Raw genomic sequence first — 19477 nt, forward strand, 5'->3', positions numbered from 1 at the left:
AAACAGTAAGGGACCCATCACCGATCCCTGCGCGGTCGACTGCACCTATAAAGTTAATAAAAAATTATGAAGACAATAGATAAGATTTATTCAAAAAAGAATTAATTTGAAAGTACTTTTCCCTCGGGACTTGTCCGGCCATCTTTCATGCTTTGATTGTAACTAGAACAACATAGAGCTCAGAGAATTCAGGAGCTTTCATTTAATTAACATTTTAAGAACCATAACACTGAGGCCAATTCTCTGACAAAACTGCTGCACCCAAACTTGGGAGTGTCAAAAACTTGTTGCATAGATTATGCAGCAAACAGCTACAGTAAATTTATGTTCTTCTTTTAAAGAGATTAATTAAAGTAAGTATAATTTCACACAGAACATGATAATGCATAATTGTATATTCTTTAGTGCACCAGAAGACTGTTTGACAAGTTATTACTATTTCGTGCACTGCCAGGAAATCGTTGTAGGGTAAAATGTTGAAAGGCACTTCACAATATCAGTAAGCAATTAGTCCAACAAGCAGAGGTGATTCCTCAGCGAGTAAGTGATGTTTCTACCATCTTCTGTACCTAACTAGAACTAGAACAAGTATTCCACACAAGCAACTTTGTTGAATATCTGTTGTATTGACAGTCACTCAGCTGCCTTCTGCTTCCCACATCTGCCTTTCTACTGTATCTTGGGTCCTTCCAACTCAACTCCAACAGAATTCTCTGTGTAAAAACGAGAAATTGCAGATGTTGGTTTACACAAAAGGACACAAAGTGCTGGAGTAATTCACAGGAATACTTAAGACAAACCAAGACTTTCATCCAATAACACCTATGTTGTCAATGATAGTGAAATGCTGTACAGAACACAGAGCAAACAGGTACATGGTTAGGAAAGGTTTAGAGGGCCAAACGTGGGCAGGTGGGACTTGTGAAGATGGGGCAACTTGGTTGGCATGGGCAAGTTGGGCCGAAGGATCTGTTTCCATGCTGCATAACTCAATAACACTTTTAAATTTTTTGACAAATAGGACCTACCATTATTGTATTATGATAACTAATCCTACATAAAGGCTGATATAGCAAAACTGATACAGTTACAGCATCTGCAACAACAAATGAAGAACAAGGGAAGGGGCATGTAATAATCGGTATTGTTCAATCAGAAGGAAACATAGATGATTCAGGGTTAAGTTGTAAGGGAAAGAGAAGTCAACAATTGGTGAGTGAGGTAATCTGAGAGATGCAATTGGACACAAAATGCTGGAGTAACTCAGCGGGACAGGCAGCATCTCTGGAGAGAAGGAATGGGTGAAGTTTTGATGAAACATCACCCATTCCTCTGCAGAGATGCTGCCTGTCCCGCTGAGTTACTCCAGCATTTTGTGTCTATCTTTGGTGTAAACCAGCATCTGCAGTTCCTTCCTACACATCTCAATTGGACAACTAAGTAATAACTTGAGGCAGGGAGAATTATGGAAGCTGTAAACAGACTTAAAATATCAGAGGGACCACAAATAAGTTTGCAGATGATTAAATAAAACTAGTAACCAAGGATTTAAGTGTGGCCATCAATTAGAAAAATATATATAATACAAATTAAAGTTTACAACACCAAAAAAATGTATGAGATGTTTTTTTCTGATTGTAAATGCACAAATTAAACAACACAAGAAAGTTAAATTGGACACAAGCAGAGATACAACGCATGCACAGCCACATTTGCTACTCATCTGACCAAGCAAGTGTTTATTTCCATTGAGGCTGACTCGACCAAGTATCAATTGGAACATATTGAAATAAACCCATGCAAATCTGTCTTTTTGGTGTCATCAGTCAAGCTCAAGTTATGTTGTTGCTGGTTTACTTCATTTGATTGCTGGTCAGCAGTGAAGTTTCCAAACTAAAGAATTAGTGTCTTCACTTTTTTTCTTATTTTTCTTTCATGCTCAATTAATTTTCTTTCATGCTCAAGATATTCGCCTTTGCTCATTAGTAGTAAATTAAAGCAAAAAATGTTGCTGCTGGTTAGACTCAACCTGCTCACATTTGTTTCCATGGAATAAAATGAGGGGCAGTGTGCAACAGTATAGGTCACTGAAAAATATACGAAGAGCTGGAGTAACGTAGCAGGTCAGACAGCATCTCTGGAGAACATGGACAGGTGACGTTTCAGGTCGGGCACTTCTTCAACCTGAGATCATGGATAGGTGACATTTTGGGTCGGGACCCTTCTTTGACCTGAGGAAGTTCCCCGAGACGAAATGTTACCTACCCATGTTCTCCCGAGATGCTGCCTGACCCGCTGAGTTACTCCAGCACTCCAGTAATCTTATTCCTGTGAGTTTCGGGAGAAAAGGGAGGATCTGACCATTAGCAAAATATCAATAACTTTTATTTATTTACTCCACTAGGATGTTGAATTCAACATTGACCTCTGCGAAATAATTCATAAAATAATAATTAATAATTGGCCTCAAAGGTTACAGGTATGAATTCACCATCTCAGAGAATAATGCAAGTTATAAATTGTGGCATTGCACATGGTAAATATATCTTATTTTCAAAGAATGAAAATACGAAGAGCACTGTTCCAGTAAATCAAATTTGTAGTAACTTGCAATGGGCTGTAACAAGAACCTCTCAAAAAGATTCTTCTCAAAATTTGGAAAAGGTTATATCCTGTTTACTTTTAATCCATCCAGATATATTTTAGACCTTCTTTGAATAATTTTAATAATTCTTATGAGAATTATTAAGCTTATCAACTATTTTTTTGTCACAAAGCTTTTGGTGCATGATACTTATCTGTGATAATAGGTAACAAATTGACATATTGATTTGAAAGAAGGCCAAGCACCATTTAATTTTTTAAGTAAAAAATATTAACCCAAATGAATTTGTTTAAAAAAATAGCTTGCACATTGTATGCAAGGGACTTCTCTGCTCGTATATCTCACTCCAAACACTTTCCAAAATTTTATGATATTTTATTTGTAGTCGAGATAAAATGATTAAAAGTTAAAAATGAACAATTTGTAGCGAACTACTAATTTTTACTGCGGTCACCAGAGCAAAACAAAAGACACATCCAGCTGCATACCACACACTGCTCTCACTTAAATGCTGCCGTTAACCACATTGTGCAACTGCAGATCCAAACCAGGCCAAGCATAAGAACTGCAAGAGTAAAGCCACTTCCAATCTTTGCAAACTTCCTTTTTCCTCTGATTTCTTGTAATAGTTCCCTGCAAGCAAGCTGAAGCGTGATTGCATGCATGAAGGCTGCTATTGTACCGTCCACTTTATATTTCCTCTGTTGCTGACAAGAACAACTTAGAGCGTAGAACACTAGAACTTTTCAGATCCTGCCTTATTACACCATTTTACCATTTAACCTCTTTAAGATGGAAGAAATTTTGTATTTTGTATCAATGCCATTTTTCTGTGATTAAAATCCAATTTATTTGCTTCAGTGACTAATAGTGAGGGAGGAAAAGCCAAAAAGCCAAAATTGGGAGGATTACTTTAATCATAAATTAAGATGTTTTAAAATTCAAATGAATAACAGATATTAGTAAATTGTTGTATTCATTTTTAATTGTTACCTAATTTTCTTTGATTTAACATTTGGGTCCTAAAAACATGTGGGATTTTGATACTCAGCTATTTTTTAATAATTGATTTTCACTGAATATCATAATTATGCAAAATGGTAGTTTAGCATGAGATCTTCCCCAAACCAACCAAGATGATTCTGGCCAATATTCAGTACATGTGAAGCTGATACATTAGCTCCCATTTTTTGCCACTTCAGTGCACTTTTCTACTTTTGCATTTGAATAGTGTCTGAATTGCTGATTTAAAACCTGTTGTAGCCATCCTCTGGCTGTTAGTCAATCTGCCCTCCAAATAAGCAATACAACAAGCCATAAAGGGTGGAACGGATAAGGTAATTGCCAGAGAATACAGGTTTTTAGTAAATCTTAGTGTAGAGTTCGGAAACTCATCCAATGAGGAATGCCGAGCAGAAAGATGAAACCCAGAGTCAGGAAAACCGTACAATTTTCAGGGAGAAACGTGAAAAGCCAAAAGTCTGGAACATCCTATCAAAGACTGGAAAGTAAACCTGCTTTGATTTCAATGCAGAATACTAGAGCAAGGCCAATACAATGGCAGGAGATCTTCTCTGAAGGCATTTGTTAAACTCAGTTTATATTCCCTTTTGGTAGGAGTGTGCAAGATAATGTAAATTTTAAAAAGAAAACTCAGCAACTGGATTAGCAGTACATGTTCATAAGTTCATAAGTGAAAGGAGCAGATCCATCTCTCCTCCTATCTCCATCTCTCCTCCTATCTCCATCTCTTGCCTTCTTCCAATAACTCCTGACACCCGTACAAATCAAGAATCTATCCATCTCTGCCTTAAAAATATCCACTGACCTGTCCTCCATTGCCCTCTGTGAGAATAAATTCCACAGATTCACCAGGCTCCAATGAAAGAAATTCCTCATCATCTCCTTCCTATTTCATATTTCATATTTATTTCATATTTCATATACAGCGCGGAAACAGGCCTTTTCGGCCCACCAAGTCCACACCGCCCAGCGACCCCCGCACATTAACACTATCTTACACACACTAGGGACAATTTAAAAAAAAACATTTACCCAGTCAATTAACCTACATTCCTAAAGGAACAACCTTTAATTCTGAGGCTATGATCTCTGGTCCTAGACTCTCCCACAAGTGGAAACATCCTCTCCACATCCACTCTATCCCGATCTAAGTTAAACTTGGAGCTATGAATAAAATTCCCAAAATACATATGCTAAATATTCTATCTTGCACAGTGCCCAGAATGGATTAGCATCGATAGAGTCCTTCCAACATCAAGGTGGATGTATTGTGAACCCAATTTCCTCTAAACTTGGCCTGGTTTTGTAATGCAGCATTTCCATTTTTCAGAAATCTGCGTGTTTAGATTTGCAAGTGCTGATACAGCTCCATTGTTGTGGTGAAATAATACTGCACCTTCATGTTGAAAAGGTCTGGGTGATGAGAAATACGGAGAAGTAGTGGTCAGAACACATCACGCTTTGGTTAACAAAGGCCTGTACATTGCACTAGAAATGTACTGCAAGGCATTCCACTGTCATGAGATTTTTTTTTAGCGTGATTCCAATGCACTCTTGAACAGGAAATGCATGGGGGATGGTGCACTTTAGCCTTAAATGAAGCAAATGAAAATAAATAGCAAAGCAGTGACAATAATGAAATGCCAGTGATAAGATTCACAGCAGGAAAAATATTTCAATGGCATTGATGGCATTCAAGCTTCAATTTCACATATTGATTTATAAGCTGTCACTTAGCCTAATATCGAGAATCATATAATATTACATGAAAAAGTCCAATCAAATCCAATAAAATCAAATTGACTCCACATTATCCAGTCTCACTCTGATATATTTAAAGGCCTCTTTTTTTTTAAACAACTAAATTATTTTCAAAGACATCATAAACTGTTAACAGCAAACAAAGAATTAGACTTTTTTGTTTGTAAATTTACTCTCAACAAATTTCATTTCAAAACTTTCTTCAATAGTCAATAGTCGTTTATTTGTCACATACACATAAATGTGTAGTGAAATGAAAAATTACCCGCAGTTCAACAATAAGACCAATAAGAAAAATCAATAAAAATGCAATAACACATACAATCATAAACTAACACCAAACAAAAGAAACATCCATCACAGTGAGTCTCCTCCAGTCCCTCCTCACTGTGATGGAAGGCCAGAATGTCTTTTCTCTTCCCTGCCGTCTTCCCCCGCGGTCAGGCTGTTGGAGTTGCCACGTCGGGGCAGTCGGGGCTCCCGACATTGAAGCCCCCGCCGGGCGGAGAAAACCCCGCGGCCTATTTCAGGCCGTGCCGGACGGTGAAAGGTCCGCGACAGGCCAAAAGCCCCGCGATTTGGGGCGGGCAAAGACGCTGCCGCTGCCGCAGCTCCCGATGTCGGCCCCCACCCAGGGGCCTGCGGGCTTCCGACGTCCAGGCGGCCCGCTCCGAAGCCTCCGGAGTCTTGTTGCTCCCCTTGTGAAATGTTAAGTCACTCTCTCATAATTCAACTTGCCCTTTCATCCTTTTAACCTTTGCAGAGTTAACTAAAATAAACGGGCTTTTCCTTTCAAGTCTCTTCATGAATAATTCCATGTCCTGGTGGCTTTGTGGAGAATTCATGCTGCACTTTTTCCAGAAATGAATTTCCTCTACAAACTTCCACCCTAACTTCAGTAGATCAAACAAGTTCAAGATCATTTCCTTTTCTATTATAATGGTCAATAAATTTGAAAGACTCGCAGAGACTCAAAGAATTGTAGAAAAAAAAATCAATTACTCTAGAATGCAAAACAGAAGGATTCCATTATGTGGCCAAATTGACACATAGTAGAAACTACTTGCTTTTCCACATTGTAGTGCATCTCTTAATTTAAATATTTCCCATAAAAAGTTTTCATTTTGATTTCCAAAATGCGCTCACTCAAATTTTCTTCACTGCACCAACATACTAATCATATTACATTTTTTTGCATGCTTTGTAATGTAGTTCCTGAAACCAATTTTGAAAATGGCTTGCCAATTTTGATATTATTCAATGAATTAATAAATAATACTTTTTTCAATTAGGGCGGCACAGTGGCACAGTAATATAATTACTGCCTTGCTGCACCAGAGATCCGGTTTCAATCCTGACTAACAGTGCTATCTGTATGGAGTTTGTTCATTCTTCCTGAGACCGCATGTTTTCTCCTGGTGCTCTGGTTTCTTCCCACATTCCAAAAACATAGGTTAACTGGCCTCTGTAATATCCCCCCTGTGTGTAGGATGCGAAAGTGGGATAACATAGAACTAGTGTAAGGGTGATCATTGTCCAGTGCTTTCAAGATTGGCTAAAGGGCCTGTTCCCACACTGTATCTCTAAACTAAACTAAATTCACTTTTAAGATCAGGGCATTGCTGGTAAATGTTGAACAAGATTTTTAATGATCCTTGAACTTGAAATGTAACACTTATTTAACCAAAGAGAGGCCTGGCCATGAAAATAACCCAATATTAACACCCTGGATATCAAAAAGGATTGTGTAATAACATGATTGATTTAAAACCACATTATTTTCCAGCTGGCTATTGTTGTTGATTGAAGGTTAACACCTACAACCAACAATTTATTTTAAGTTTTACCTTTCTGTTGCGTCTTGCAGGTCAGGCAAAAATATATTATTGCCAAAATGATGGCAGTAGTTACGGGGACCAGAGCATAAAGAAAAGGATAATCTGTGAAAGAAAATTCAAGATGTCAACTAAATGTAATGTTTCAGCTCTGAGAGACAGAAAAGGTTTTTTTAAAAACCACTGCAATCGTTTTACTTTATTTGACAGCAGGGTACATATTTCTTTCAATTCCAAAAGAGATACAGTGCCATTAATTAACAAAACTGCAGCACTCTAATGTTTACATTTTCTTTATCTACAATGGAAAATAACTACAAAATCAAAGCGTTTGAAGATGACAGCACTAAATAGTCTTTACTATATATGATTTGTAAAATAAATAAAATATTACAATTGATCAATCACTAAGATCAAGAAATAAGAAAGTGAACTAATTAAGCTGAGGTCTTATTTGCGAAGAATGATTCTACCTCAATGAACATCATTACCTATGCACATGTATAATTACATGTCTATTTACCTTTCTGCTTTATGGTTATCGAGATACTTCTGTTTCTCCAGCCGTAGCCGTTGTTTGCCATGCACCAATACGTTCCTTCATCTTTACGCTGGAAACGTGTCCATTCTTTTGAACTGTTGAACCCGCCTCCAGTTTGCAATGTTACATTATGATTCTCCGTGGCCTTTGTCCAGATAACAGTGGAGACTGGATTACTATCGACACGACATTTCAGTCCCAGGAATGAATCAGCAGCAACAAAGATGATGCTATCATTGATCGGTCGATAAGTATCCACTGCTTTCAACCTGTATGTTATTAATAGATTTTGTGGTCCATCTAACGGTAAAGATAATGTACATTTCATTGTAGATTAAAGCAATGTGAAAAGAATTAACGTGCAAGTACACACAGAACAGCTATTCACAATCAAACTTTGCGCTTCTGAGAGCTAATCATTCTCAAGGGACATCAGCCTGGATCGGACTGCCACTGAAACCAAGTTGGAAAGAATCGGATACGTAACAAAAAGCTAAGCTTGTTCTTGTCCATGGAGCGCGAGGGATGGATGCGGAGAAGAAAGGGGAGCTCATTGAACCCTTTGCACGATTAAAGTTGAGATTCTTCGACATTACGACTAGAAAAATGTAGAATCTTTTGAGGGTTATACTGCTGGTAGTAGAGATATGAAGTGTCTTGGAAAATGTGGCAAATGGAGGTCCAAATGCCTAACAGTTTGAAGAGTGAAGCCACAAATATAATTCTTAGGTGATTTTCTTCACCTGTGGGAACACAGGTGGGTGTGGGTTTGCATGAGATGTCTATGGCTGCCACAAATGATCACAGATACCCCTACATACGGTGAGGGTAGTAGGGTCACCTGTGAACGGAAGATACACACAAAATGCTGGAGTAACTCAGCGGGACAGGCAGCATCTCTGGAGAGAAGGAATGGGTGATGTTTCGGGTCAAGACCCTTCTTCCGCTGAGTTACTCCAGCATTTTGTGTCTATCTTCGGTTTAAACCAACATCTGCAGTTTCTCCCAACACACGTGAAGGGAATATTGTTGGTGTGGCCATGAATAGAGGAGTTTATATTGGAAACAAAAGTTAAAGCAGGGCAGAGGCCTATGAACTCAAAGAGCTAAGTTTAAGACAGGTACATAAGATGGGCATTGAAAATAGCGAGAAGATGATACCACTCTTTGCAAAAGCTGGGGGAGAAGAATCAACTTTTGTTGGTAGAGAAAGAGAAATTTAATGGAGAGATATGAAGTACAAAACAAGGAGATATGCAAAAGGGTGAAGTGTTGCAGGAGATGGATAAGGACAGAAGAAAGTGAGTTTTGGTGAAAGGGAACATAGAACCTCTGTGAGGCCTTGGCCAAGAAGGTCGAAGAGGGAACAATTAGTTATACTTGAAATACTTTTATCAATGCACACACGCACAATGAGGGCTTAGATGGCAAAAGTCCAATTCTAAAACGAATAGGGCAGAATATGAACTTAGAAGGGAGAGGAATGATGAATATTGATCCACCCGGTAAGTGTCACAAACTCAGATTGAGAAGGTTAGCAGGATTAGCCTTTAGTGGGTTTGATGAGTGGGAAGAAAATAGGATGGCTAACTGCTTAAATGGAGGCATCAACATCAAAGATTGCCTCAGTGGAGATGGGGAGGCACACACATACACACACAGGATTACCAAGAGATATCTGTAAGGAAGCTTCAAACGTATCTGAGAATGATTCAAATCTGTGAAAGAATCATCATAGTAAGAAGAGAGTATTTTGGGCAGATTGATTGAAGGCATTTGAGAAAGGTAAATTAAAACTTTGGGTCTGCGTAACAGGACAAGAGAGAAAGGCAAAATAGAGGAAACCAAGAACAATATAAATGAGAGAAAATGTAACTGATAAAACTCATGGAACTGGGTCAATGAGCAGCTAAAGAAGATACAGAAGATATTCAGTTACACTGTATCGATGGTGATAAACAGTACATATCACAGAGGGGGAACTCGGGACTTCAACTCCCCCTCCCACTCCCAGTCTGACCTTTCTGCCATGGGCCTCCTCCTTTGTCATAGTGAAGCCCACCGCAAATTGGAGGAACAGCATCTTATATTCCGCTTGGGCAGTTTACACCCCAGCGGTATGAACATTGACTTCTCCAACTTCATATAGTTCCTCTGTCCCTCTCTTTCCCCTCCCCCTTCCAAGTTCTCATACTGTCTTCCTGTCTCCTACTACATCCTATCTTTGTCCCACCCCTCCCCTGACATCAGTCTGAAGAAGGGTCTGGACCCAAAACGTCACCCATTCCTTCTCTCCTGAGATGCCGCCTGGCCCACTGAGTTACTCCAGCATTTTGTGATACCTACAGTACATATCAGTTGTAACAGAATAATGTTCATACAATAAGAATTCAAAGATCAGCAGTACAGCGGATACCACGTCAAATGTTAAAGATGATACTTACACATAATATTTAGTTTGATCGTAGTTACGACTGGTTGTCCAAAAGTGAAATGATTAATCTGACAACTGCAAACAGTCCCATTGTCTTCCACACTTGGAACAATCTTGTAATGACTGGTGGCATCTGTTCTGCCATTGCTGTTTGTTTTAAACGTTGGTGCAGTGATACTTGTAGAGATGCATGTCCATGTAAAGGAGATATTCTTGTCGTACAATCCCCTCCCAAAGCAGGTTAGCGTGGATTCCTGACCAGCAACCAAAGTATAACCCCGTATATTAATTTCTGGAAGTTCTGAGGGAAGATAAAGCATAAAGTATTAAACTATATATCACACATTTCAATGTTAGTGAAAATTACTGACAAAGAAAATTGGCCACAATTCTGCTGTATTTTCATGGAGAATATGTTAAGTTAATGAATGTAGAATTATAATAATATAGCCCTTCTTTAGCCGAGAAGCACCAAGGATCAAATATACGCTGGACAATTACAATATTACGACATGGTCCTGGCTAAATATCACACAGACACACATGCAATAGTTTTATGGTTAGTATTGACTACAAGATAATTGTAATGCACAATAAAACATTTAAGTTGGAGATTAGTGGTAGCTTGAGTTAATGATAATCATCGTAGAAGTTTACGGTGTAGGGGGAGATCTATTGTATACATGCTGTTCCAAAACATACTTTTAGTTTACTCCCACTTCTCTGGTTCAAAGCCCTACAGGTAATGCACTTCAAGTGCTCATCCATGTACATGAAATTAGGTGAAGATTTCTACTTCTTTTACCCATTCAGGTGATGAGTTCCAGTCACTGCCACTGATTGAGTGAAATTGTTCTCAACATCTACCCAATTCTTCTACCAGTTAACATGCATCTATGCTCCTAAGTTAATCAATATTTTCATGAATGGATTGGTTTGTGCATGTGAGCTGGTTCAGAACATGCCTCTTTGGCAACGTTAGGAGCATCATGTACTGATGTAATTAGAAAGAAAACAAAGGTTGCTTTTTGACATAGGATTGCCAGAGCTGAATATTATAAGCAACCAAAATGATCCACAAATGGAGAAATAAGAAGAATAAAGTATTGAGTGAAATATAAAATAAGAACAATGACAGAAATCTTTGAATGCCCACCGTTTAACGGAAAAAATAAGATTGAACAAATGCTTTAAACAGTTGCTAGTGAAATTAATGTTCATTGATAACATATCCACAATAAAGTACATTGGCTGTAGGCATTCATTATTTTCAATAGATACGATAGTGGCATTTAAGAGGCTTTTTGATAGGCATATAGATATGTTGGGAGTGGAAAGATATGGATTATGTGCAGATAGATAGAGATGGTCTTGGCATCATGTTTGGACCTGTTATTGTGCTGTACTATGTTCTAATTATTGCTTCGAGAGTAAAGATCAGCATATTATGTTCATCACTGTCTGCAAGATTCCCAATCCACTCATCACCACTAGCTTAAACTCTGCAACATATGCAGCAGATGCTTGAAACTTCGAACATTTCTTCACAACTATTCAGGCTATGTTTTCATTTTGTCTGACATTTTCCAATTAAATTGCTTGATGGAGGTTAATAACACAAATCAAAGCATTAACCTCTTATCCCTAGATGCTGGTTGGCTGGCTGTATATTTTTAATACTTGTTATTAAAATTGTTTTCATTTCAATTGATTATTAATTTAAAGGAAATGGAACAATTTTTAACCACTTGAAATATTAGTTGAAAGGAATTGAGACACAAAGCATTAAAATTCTAACTGAATGCAATCAAACTATCTCAAAGAGTTATTTTTTAACTGTTGTAAAACCAGCTCCTACTTTGGTTTGGACAGAATAGACAATAGACAATAGGTACAGGAGGAGGCCATTCGGCCCTTCGAGCCAGCACCGCCATTCAATGTGATCATGGCTGATCATTCTCAATCAGTACCCTGTTCCTGCCTTCTCCCCATACCCCCTGACTCCACTATCCTTAAGAGCTCTATCTAGCTCTCTCTTGAATGCATTCAGAGAATTGGCCTCCACTGCCTTCTGAGGCAGAGAATTCCACAGATTCACAACTCTCTGACTGAAAAAGTTTTTCTTCATCTCAGTTCTAAATGGCCTATCCCTTATTCTTAAATTGTGGCCCCTTGTTCTGGACTCCCCCAACATTGGGAACATGTTTCTTGCCTCTAACGTGTCCAACCCCTTAATAATCCTATACGTTTCGATAAGATCCCCTCTCATCCTTCACTAGAAAGTGAAAAGAAAGAGAAATGGAGCAATGTTTTCACTGTTGGTTAAATATACGATTTTAGATCCAATGAGACAACACAACATCACAAACCGTGTTTGACAAAAAAAAGCTGGAGACGCCAACCTTGAAACACGAAACTGCAGATACTGGTTTACAAAAGAAGACATAGAGTGCTGGAGTAACTCAGCGGGTCAGGCAGCGTCTCAGAGGAACATGGTCTGAAGAAGGTCCAGACTCGATATGTCACCCTTCCATGTTCTCCAGGAATCCTGCCTGACCCATTGAATTGCTCCAGCCCTTTGTGTCTTATTTACGCCTTATTCATTTAGGTTGAAACAAAATGTGTTCATTTCAACCCATTTCCAATTGGGTCTGCTTGCTATTATGTCTGTTAAAGTATCTGTAAAATGGCTTGGTACAAATGTCACTGCGTACAACATTATCGATTCCATAAAGATAGAGTGCAGAGATTGGAGATCATCATAGTATTGCAGTCTGAAGAAGGGTCTCGACCCGAAACGTCACCCATTCCTTCTCTCCTGAGATGCTGCCTGACCTGCTGAGTTACTCCAGCATTTTGTGAATAAATACCTTCGATTTGTACCAGCATCTGCAGTTATTTTCTTATACTTTCATAGTATTGCAAATACTTTACCATAAACCTGTATTCGTGTTCCTTGGCCCTTTTCATGAACTGGAGGGAAGACATTTGGTACCTTCACCTCACAAGTGTAATCATAAACAGAGTGACCAAACGATACATTTTCAATCTTCAGTGTTACCGTACAGCGTTCGAAACCATCCCAGTGGGGGTGAGGAATGCAGAGCGATTTGTTCATTTTGTAAGTAGCAACAGACCCTCCTGGTGATGTCCGATACCAGGAAACACGGAGCCTGGCATCCACACCTCCATTATATGTAAATGTACAGTTTAACGTGACGGACTCGCCTCTCCTCACACTGACCAGACGTGGCTGGGTCAAATCTGTGATTAGTGGAACTCCTGGTGGAAAATAAATACATTTGTCAATTACACTCCCGTTAGTAGTCAGTAAACATCCACTTTACACACTGAACAATGATGATCTCCACTTTACACACTGAACAATGATGATCTCCACTTTACACACTGAACAATGATGATCTCCACTTTACACACTGAACAATGATGATCTCCACTTTACACACTGAACAAGGGATTGGGTTTCGAACGGAAACAATATTTAAAAGAAACTCATTCAAATCTGACGCTTTCGAACAACGATTCTCGCTTCCATGATGGTTGCAAATGCCTTCTATCTGCAGACTCGGTGGCAGGTGGCACCGTGGTCTTTGGACGCTGGAAAAGACACAAAGGGCTGGAGTAACTCGGCGGGTCAGGCAGCATCTCTGGAGCACATGGATGAGGTGACTTTTCAAAGTCTGAAAAAGGGTCCCGACCCGAAACATCACCTATCCATGTTCCCCTGAGATGCTGCCTGACCCGCTGAGTTACTCCAGCACTCTGTCTCTTCTCCTGCAAACCAGAATCTGCACTTCCTCGTTTCTACACCTTCGTTAGATACTTGCTTTGTGCTCTCTGATGGAGTTGCAGTGACCGAATTATATCTCAAATGCTTTAACTAATTGAATCATTGCAGGCAATCGCAGTCAATGAAGATGCAAATCTTTTATTCCAACCTTAAAAATATAGATTAAATCTTTTGAAGGGGTTCTGGCCCTTTGAGCAGAGATATTAATCGTCTTGCTGTCTTTATAACAGACTCGCCCCTTAACTACCTATCGGTGCAACATGCCACATTGATGATCCCCCATCCCGGCTCTTTGGTTGACATAACTTGCCTTGTGTTCCTGCATGCAGGACGAAAAGCAGCTTCAGGAGGAGTTGCATCTTTGCCTGGTTCTGACCGTCCCTGGAAGTGTTAAACTCTCCGCCCGCGACCAGCTCCAATCGTGCAAATGTCAAGTGAGGTTGATCCGTCCGCTGTGAGCTCGCATCTCAGACGGAGAATGGCAGAGACTGTGAGATGCCAGAGGGTGTTCTGAGCGGAGGAAGTTACGTTCGAGCCGAAGGAAGTTTTCACTTTCCCTAGATTAATATCTCTGCTTTGGTTCAAGCAAAGCATCTGTGCCAATGAAATCCACAGAGTGCGTGTTAGAAGAGAACTGAATCAAAAACAATGCAGCATCTTAAACATTTGCCCCAGTCAATGCGCCTTCAGAATGACTTCAGTGCCTTTTATAATTCACTGCAGCAAGGTTGTCTTACTTCAAATGATTCAATTTCACACATCGAAGCATTTTCATAAAGTTTAACTCATTTCCTGCAGTGGCCCACTGAAAATTTTTTCCACCCTTTTTCAACCTATAGCACAAGAGGTTCTGAAGTGAAAGTGCAGAGGTTCTAAAGTGAAGGGGGATTTAATAGGAATCTGAGGGGCAACTTTTTTTTACACAATGGCAAAAATGAGAGAAAAGGGAGCACTGGATTACCTGAAATTGGAGATATGAACACATCTATGAATCCATTTTTCATTGTTCATACTATTAAATTGTAGACTACCCAGATGAGATCTGAAGTGCTGTTCTTCCAATCTGGATTAGGCCTCACCATGGTCACGAAGCCTAGGACAGACTGGTCAGTGTGGGTAGGAAGGGGAGATGAAAGGACTGGCAACTGGGAAGTCAGAATAGCCATTAGGGACAGAGCACTTGCACAAGGCAGCTGCTTGACCTATATTTGGCATCGCCGATGTAGAGGAGGCCACATCAGGAAAACAAATTGTGTAGATTAAGGTGCAGGAGATTGTGAATCTACATCTGACCTGGAAGTACTGTTTAGTTCACTGGATGGTAGTGAGGGCAGGGATGTGGGAACAAGCGTAGTAGCATCTCTTACGGTTGCAGTGGGAAGTGCCAGGGGACAGGGAGAGGTGGGAGGGGATGGATGAGTGAATTTGTGAGTGGGAGAGGGAATGGTCCCTGTGGAAAGCAGGAAGAGATGGGATGGGGAAGATGTGACTGCTGATGGGATCCCATTGCAGCTGGTGGAAAGGGTAAAGGTAAAGACCATGGGAATAGTATCTTTGTTAAATGGAGGGAATGTGAAAGGGAGGTCCATCAACCACAGCAGAGGATAAATCACATTTTCTGGAGGACATTTGAGATGTTATAGAGTCATAGAGTCATACAGCATGGAAACAGGCCCATTGGCCCAACTTGCTCACGCTTGTCAACATGTCCCAGCTACACTAGACCCACCTGCCTGCATTTGGTCCATATCCCACTAAACTTGTCCTATCCATGTATGTGTCTAAATGTTTCTTAAATGCTGCAAAAGATAGTACCTGCCCCAATTACCTCCTCTGGCAGCTCGTTCCTACACCCACCAGGCTATCAGGTTCCTATTAGGCCTTTCCCCTATCACCTTAAACCTATGATGAAAATAACTTCACCAGAGCCTTTGTTCTGGAAAGGAAAGCCTCATCTTGAGAATAGATGCAACAGAAAAGGTGACACTGCGAGAAAGGGAAAGAAAGGTAGACTTACAAGAGACCAGGTGGGAGGAAGTCTCGCCAAGATCATTGTGGGAGTCAGTGGGACAATATTGAACGTCAGTAGATTGTTAGTCTCCTGAGACAGAGACAGAGAGATGCAGAAAAAGGAGAGATGCAAGAAATGGTCCAACTGTATTTTAGATTCATAGGGAGAAGATCATAGTGAAGGTGATAAACAGAGGCATTTACTTGATTTTCACTCTACTTTTCTTTATTATATTCTGGGGTCAGATTGTGAACTAACCTCTTGTATTGCATATGCCTATACAAGGCCAAGTCACAACTATACCTATTGGCACTGTAGATGCTGTTCCTGTCTTTTCTACCAGTGCGCCACCTTGTGCATAAATATAACATAGCAGCTACATGCTTAAAAGACACCTGGTTTGGAACATTCAATGTAATATAATATAGTATAATTATAAAATATAATATGTTGGCACGAATCTGGTGGGTCAAAGTGTCTGTTTTCACGCTGTTTCTCTCCATGATGGTGACTACCTTTTACGCCCTATTAGGTGAAATATCTGGGCCTTTTTCAGTGGTGATCAGTTGTGAGAGATCCATGTATTCAAGTGCGATGGCTCATGTGATAAATTGGCCCATGATTTGGCTGTCTTATCTAACTGCCTTGCAGATGAAGAAGAAAGGCATTTATGTGCACAGGGTAGATAATCAGCAAGGAAGAACAATTCTACTTTGGAAAATTAAGGGTATCAAGCAAGAACCAATTACTTTGTTGAGATGGCTGAAGTAAATACTATTTATACAGTAGCTCCTGTGTTGAATTTGTTTCTTTATATTATAGAACATAGAAAATACAGCACAGGAATACTATATAATATGTTTTTAAACAAATTGAAAATGCGTAGGGCGTGAATAGGAATAACATTCAATAATCGGGAAACTTTGATAATCATCCAACTTCCAAATTCACGTGCGTCGGATAATCAGACGTTTATGTGGCTCCATATTTGTAGTTTTCTTGCTTTCAGAAAAACTGTTGCTACAGTTGCTGCAGTTATCTGTGCTTTGATTTATGTACTGAGTCAGAGTGTAGCTCTTGCACCATCTGCTGGTCAAATATAAAACTGGAAGGGGTTCAGAGAAGATTTACGAGGTTGTTGCCGGGACTTGAGGTCCTGGGCTATAGGGAGAGGCTGAACAGGCTGGAACTTTATTGCTTGGACGCATGAGGATGGTGGATGATCTGATCAAGGTACATACGATCATGAGAGGAATAGATAGGGGGAATGGACAGGGTCTTTTACCCACAGTAGGAGAATCAAGAACCAGAGAACATATGTATAAGGTAAGAGAGAAAGGATTTAATAGGAAGCTGAAGGGCTACTTATTCACACACAGGGTGGTGGGTTTCTGGAAGAATCTGCCAGAGGAGGTAGTTGAGGCAGGTAAAACAACAGCAATTGAAAGACATTTGGATAGGTACATAGTCAAAAAGGTTTAGAGGGATATGGGCCAAACATGGGCAGGTGGGGCCAGTATAGATGGGGCTTCCTGGTCGGCATGGGCCAGTTGAGGTGAAGGGCTGTATGACTCCATGACTCTCGAAATTATGCTAACTCAGCAAACTCAGTGGTGCCACTAAGTAATTTATTACACTACTAAATAAGGCACATGCACTCACGTATCCCCGAGTATCCCAGAATATCACCGAACGCACTCGCAAACCACGTGTACACCCCCCCCCCCCTTGTCTACAACATGTCGGCGCTACAAGTGGCAATGGGTGGGGGTGGTCTATCCCACTTTGCTGTTGTATTTTGTTCGGTAACACTAGGCGTTCCCAAAGGCTGTGTTCCCAGGCAATGACCACAGGTGCGAGGAGATAACGCATCTGGAAACTTGTTTTCAAGAGGCTATAGAATGTAGGGCTGCTCACGTAGCCGATAACTCCATTTCACATTTGAGCTGAAATTGTCAGTTTAACCCTTGCACTACACCACAACATCCAAGACAACTAACTGGTCTTGCTGCCACTGGCTGCTGAGAGGCTGGGTCCTGACTAATAAGCCCTGAATACATTTGAATTTTGTAATGTTCACAGAGGCCACAGAAGTGAAAGCTCGCAACCCGAAACGCCGCTTGTCCATTACTACAAAGTTGCTGCCTGACCTGTTGAGTTATTCCATCACTTTGTGTTTTACTTAAGTGGGATTAGTTCTCTGTAGATGAAATGTATTAACTTATTGACCCAGTGAATGTATTGGATCTGATGACACCATGAATTTAAGTAAAAAATGGACTTATGGTTCAAATATTGCCTTCAACAAAATCTTGGAAATTCTCTCTCTACGACATCTTGCTCTCAAACCATTATATTCCAATATTATTTGAAGAGAATAAAAAGCTCTTAATTGCTTTGACAGAGCAATTTGCTTTGGCGAATGCAATCCCTGAATAATATGCATAAACTGTATTGATTGATTAATGAGGCAATTCACGGTGGATGTAAAAAATGTGTATCATCAAAGCAGAAAGCCTCAATTTCCGTACAATGGCCGGCTGTGCATTTCCCTACCCAATTTTTAAATCAACACATCAATGATGAGTCAATGAGCAAACCTTGAAACCACACACCTGACGCCAGATCAAAGAACCATCTGTTACACCTATTTTATCTTTAGAAAACAAACACCTCTTAAGTAAACCACAAAGTGCAGGAGTAACTCGAGGGATCAGGCAGCAGCTCTGGAGGGAATGGACTAGCACTCTTTCAGGTTCGGAGCAATCGATCATGTCTCAAAACTATTTTTGATCTTAGGAAAATAACAGATTAAATGTAATTTTCAGCAGAAAAATTGACTCATGCATATTGGAGACAGAAGCACCAAAGGCTCCACAAATGAATCAGTTCCTTCCAAAGAAGTGCCAGTTGTACAATGTGGGAAAGTCTAACCGTGACCAGCCGGCTTCTACTGACACATGCGATTTACCCAGGATTTATTGGGATTGTTAGCATGACATTTGATGTTGCTGATCACTGATTTCCACAAATCGGCAGGTGCAAAAAAGGTCCATGCTCCTTTTAATCTGCTTAAGAGCAGCAATCATTAACTGCATTATATATCGCATACTCCTAATGTACGTTAATCATTCCCTGCTTTATTATCCAGCTGGCCTGAGTCATTTCTAGTGCAAGCAAAATGCTGAGGACACTTACTCAACCGGAAAGGCCAACTTAGCTTTTCTCCGCAGATATTGCATGACTTGCTGAGTATTCCCAGCATTAACTGTTTTATTTCAGTTTAATAAGTGGCAGGGTAATTATTTTAGAGTCATTTCCAGATCAATATTTTGTGCATTCATGCTATTCTGGTTAGTGCAGGTGGGGTTGTTGTCAATTCCAGTTTGTAGACTTCAGCCGAAGAGGACAGGAGCAGAAGTAGAGCCATCTGGCCCTTCTTTCCTGTTTCACAAC

General features: G+C 40.0%; 1 protein-coding gene across 1 annotated transcript; it reads right to left on the reverse strand.

The window, feature by feature from the left end:
* Nucleotides 1-669: 669 nt before the first annotated feature.
* Nucleotides 670-14369, reverse strand: LOC144608642 (sialic acid-binding Ig-like lectin 12). Its single transcript, XM_078426616.1, has 6 exons — nt 14321-14369; nt 13134-13481; nt 10210-10500; nt 7748-8065; nt 7237-7329; nt 670-713 (listed from the first exon to the last, which is right to left on the reverse strand). The coding sequence occupies exons 1-6, from the start codon at nt 14367-14369 to the stop codon at nt 670-672; spliced, it is 1143 nt and encodes a 380-aa protein (XP_078282742.1).
* Between the last annotated feature and the right edge of the window lie 5108 nt (nt 14370-19477).

The sequence above is a fragment of the Rhinoraja longicauda genome, chromosome 32 (assembly GCF_053455715.1).
Source record: "Rhinoraja longicauda isolate Sanriku21f chromosome 32, sRhiLon1.1, whole genome shotgun sequence".
Taxonomy (NCBI): Eukaryota; Metazoa; Chordata; class Chondrichthyes; order Rajiformes; family Arhynchobatidae; genus Rhinoraja; species Rhinoraja longicauda.

Bases quoted from the DNA above. Each gene is read 5' to 3' on its own strand.
- LOC144608642 (XM_078426616.1), bottom strand. From the start codon at position 14,369: ATGCAACTCCTCCTGAAGCTGCTTTTCGTCCTGCATGCAGGAACACAA. The intron at 10,501-13,133 runs GTAAAGTATTTG...ATCTTCCCTCAG, and splicing joins AACACGAATACAGGTTTATG to AACTTCCAGAAATTAATATA. The intron at 714-7,236 runs GTAAAACTTAAA...GTTTTTACACAG, and splicing joins CTGCAAGACGCAACAGAAAG to AGAATTCTGTTGGAGTTGAG.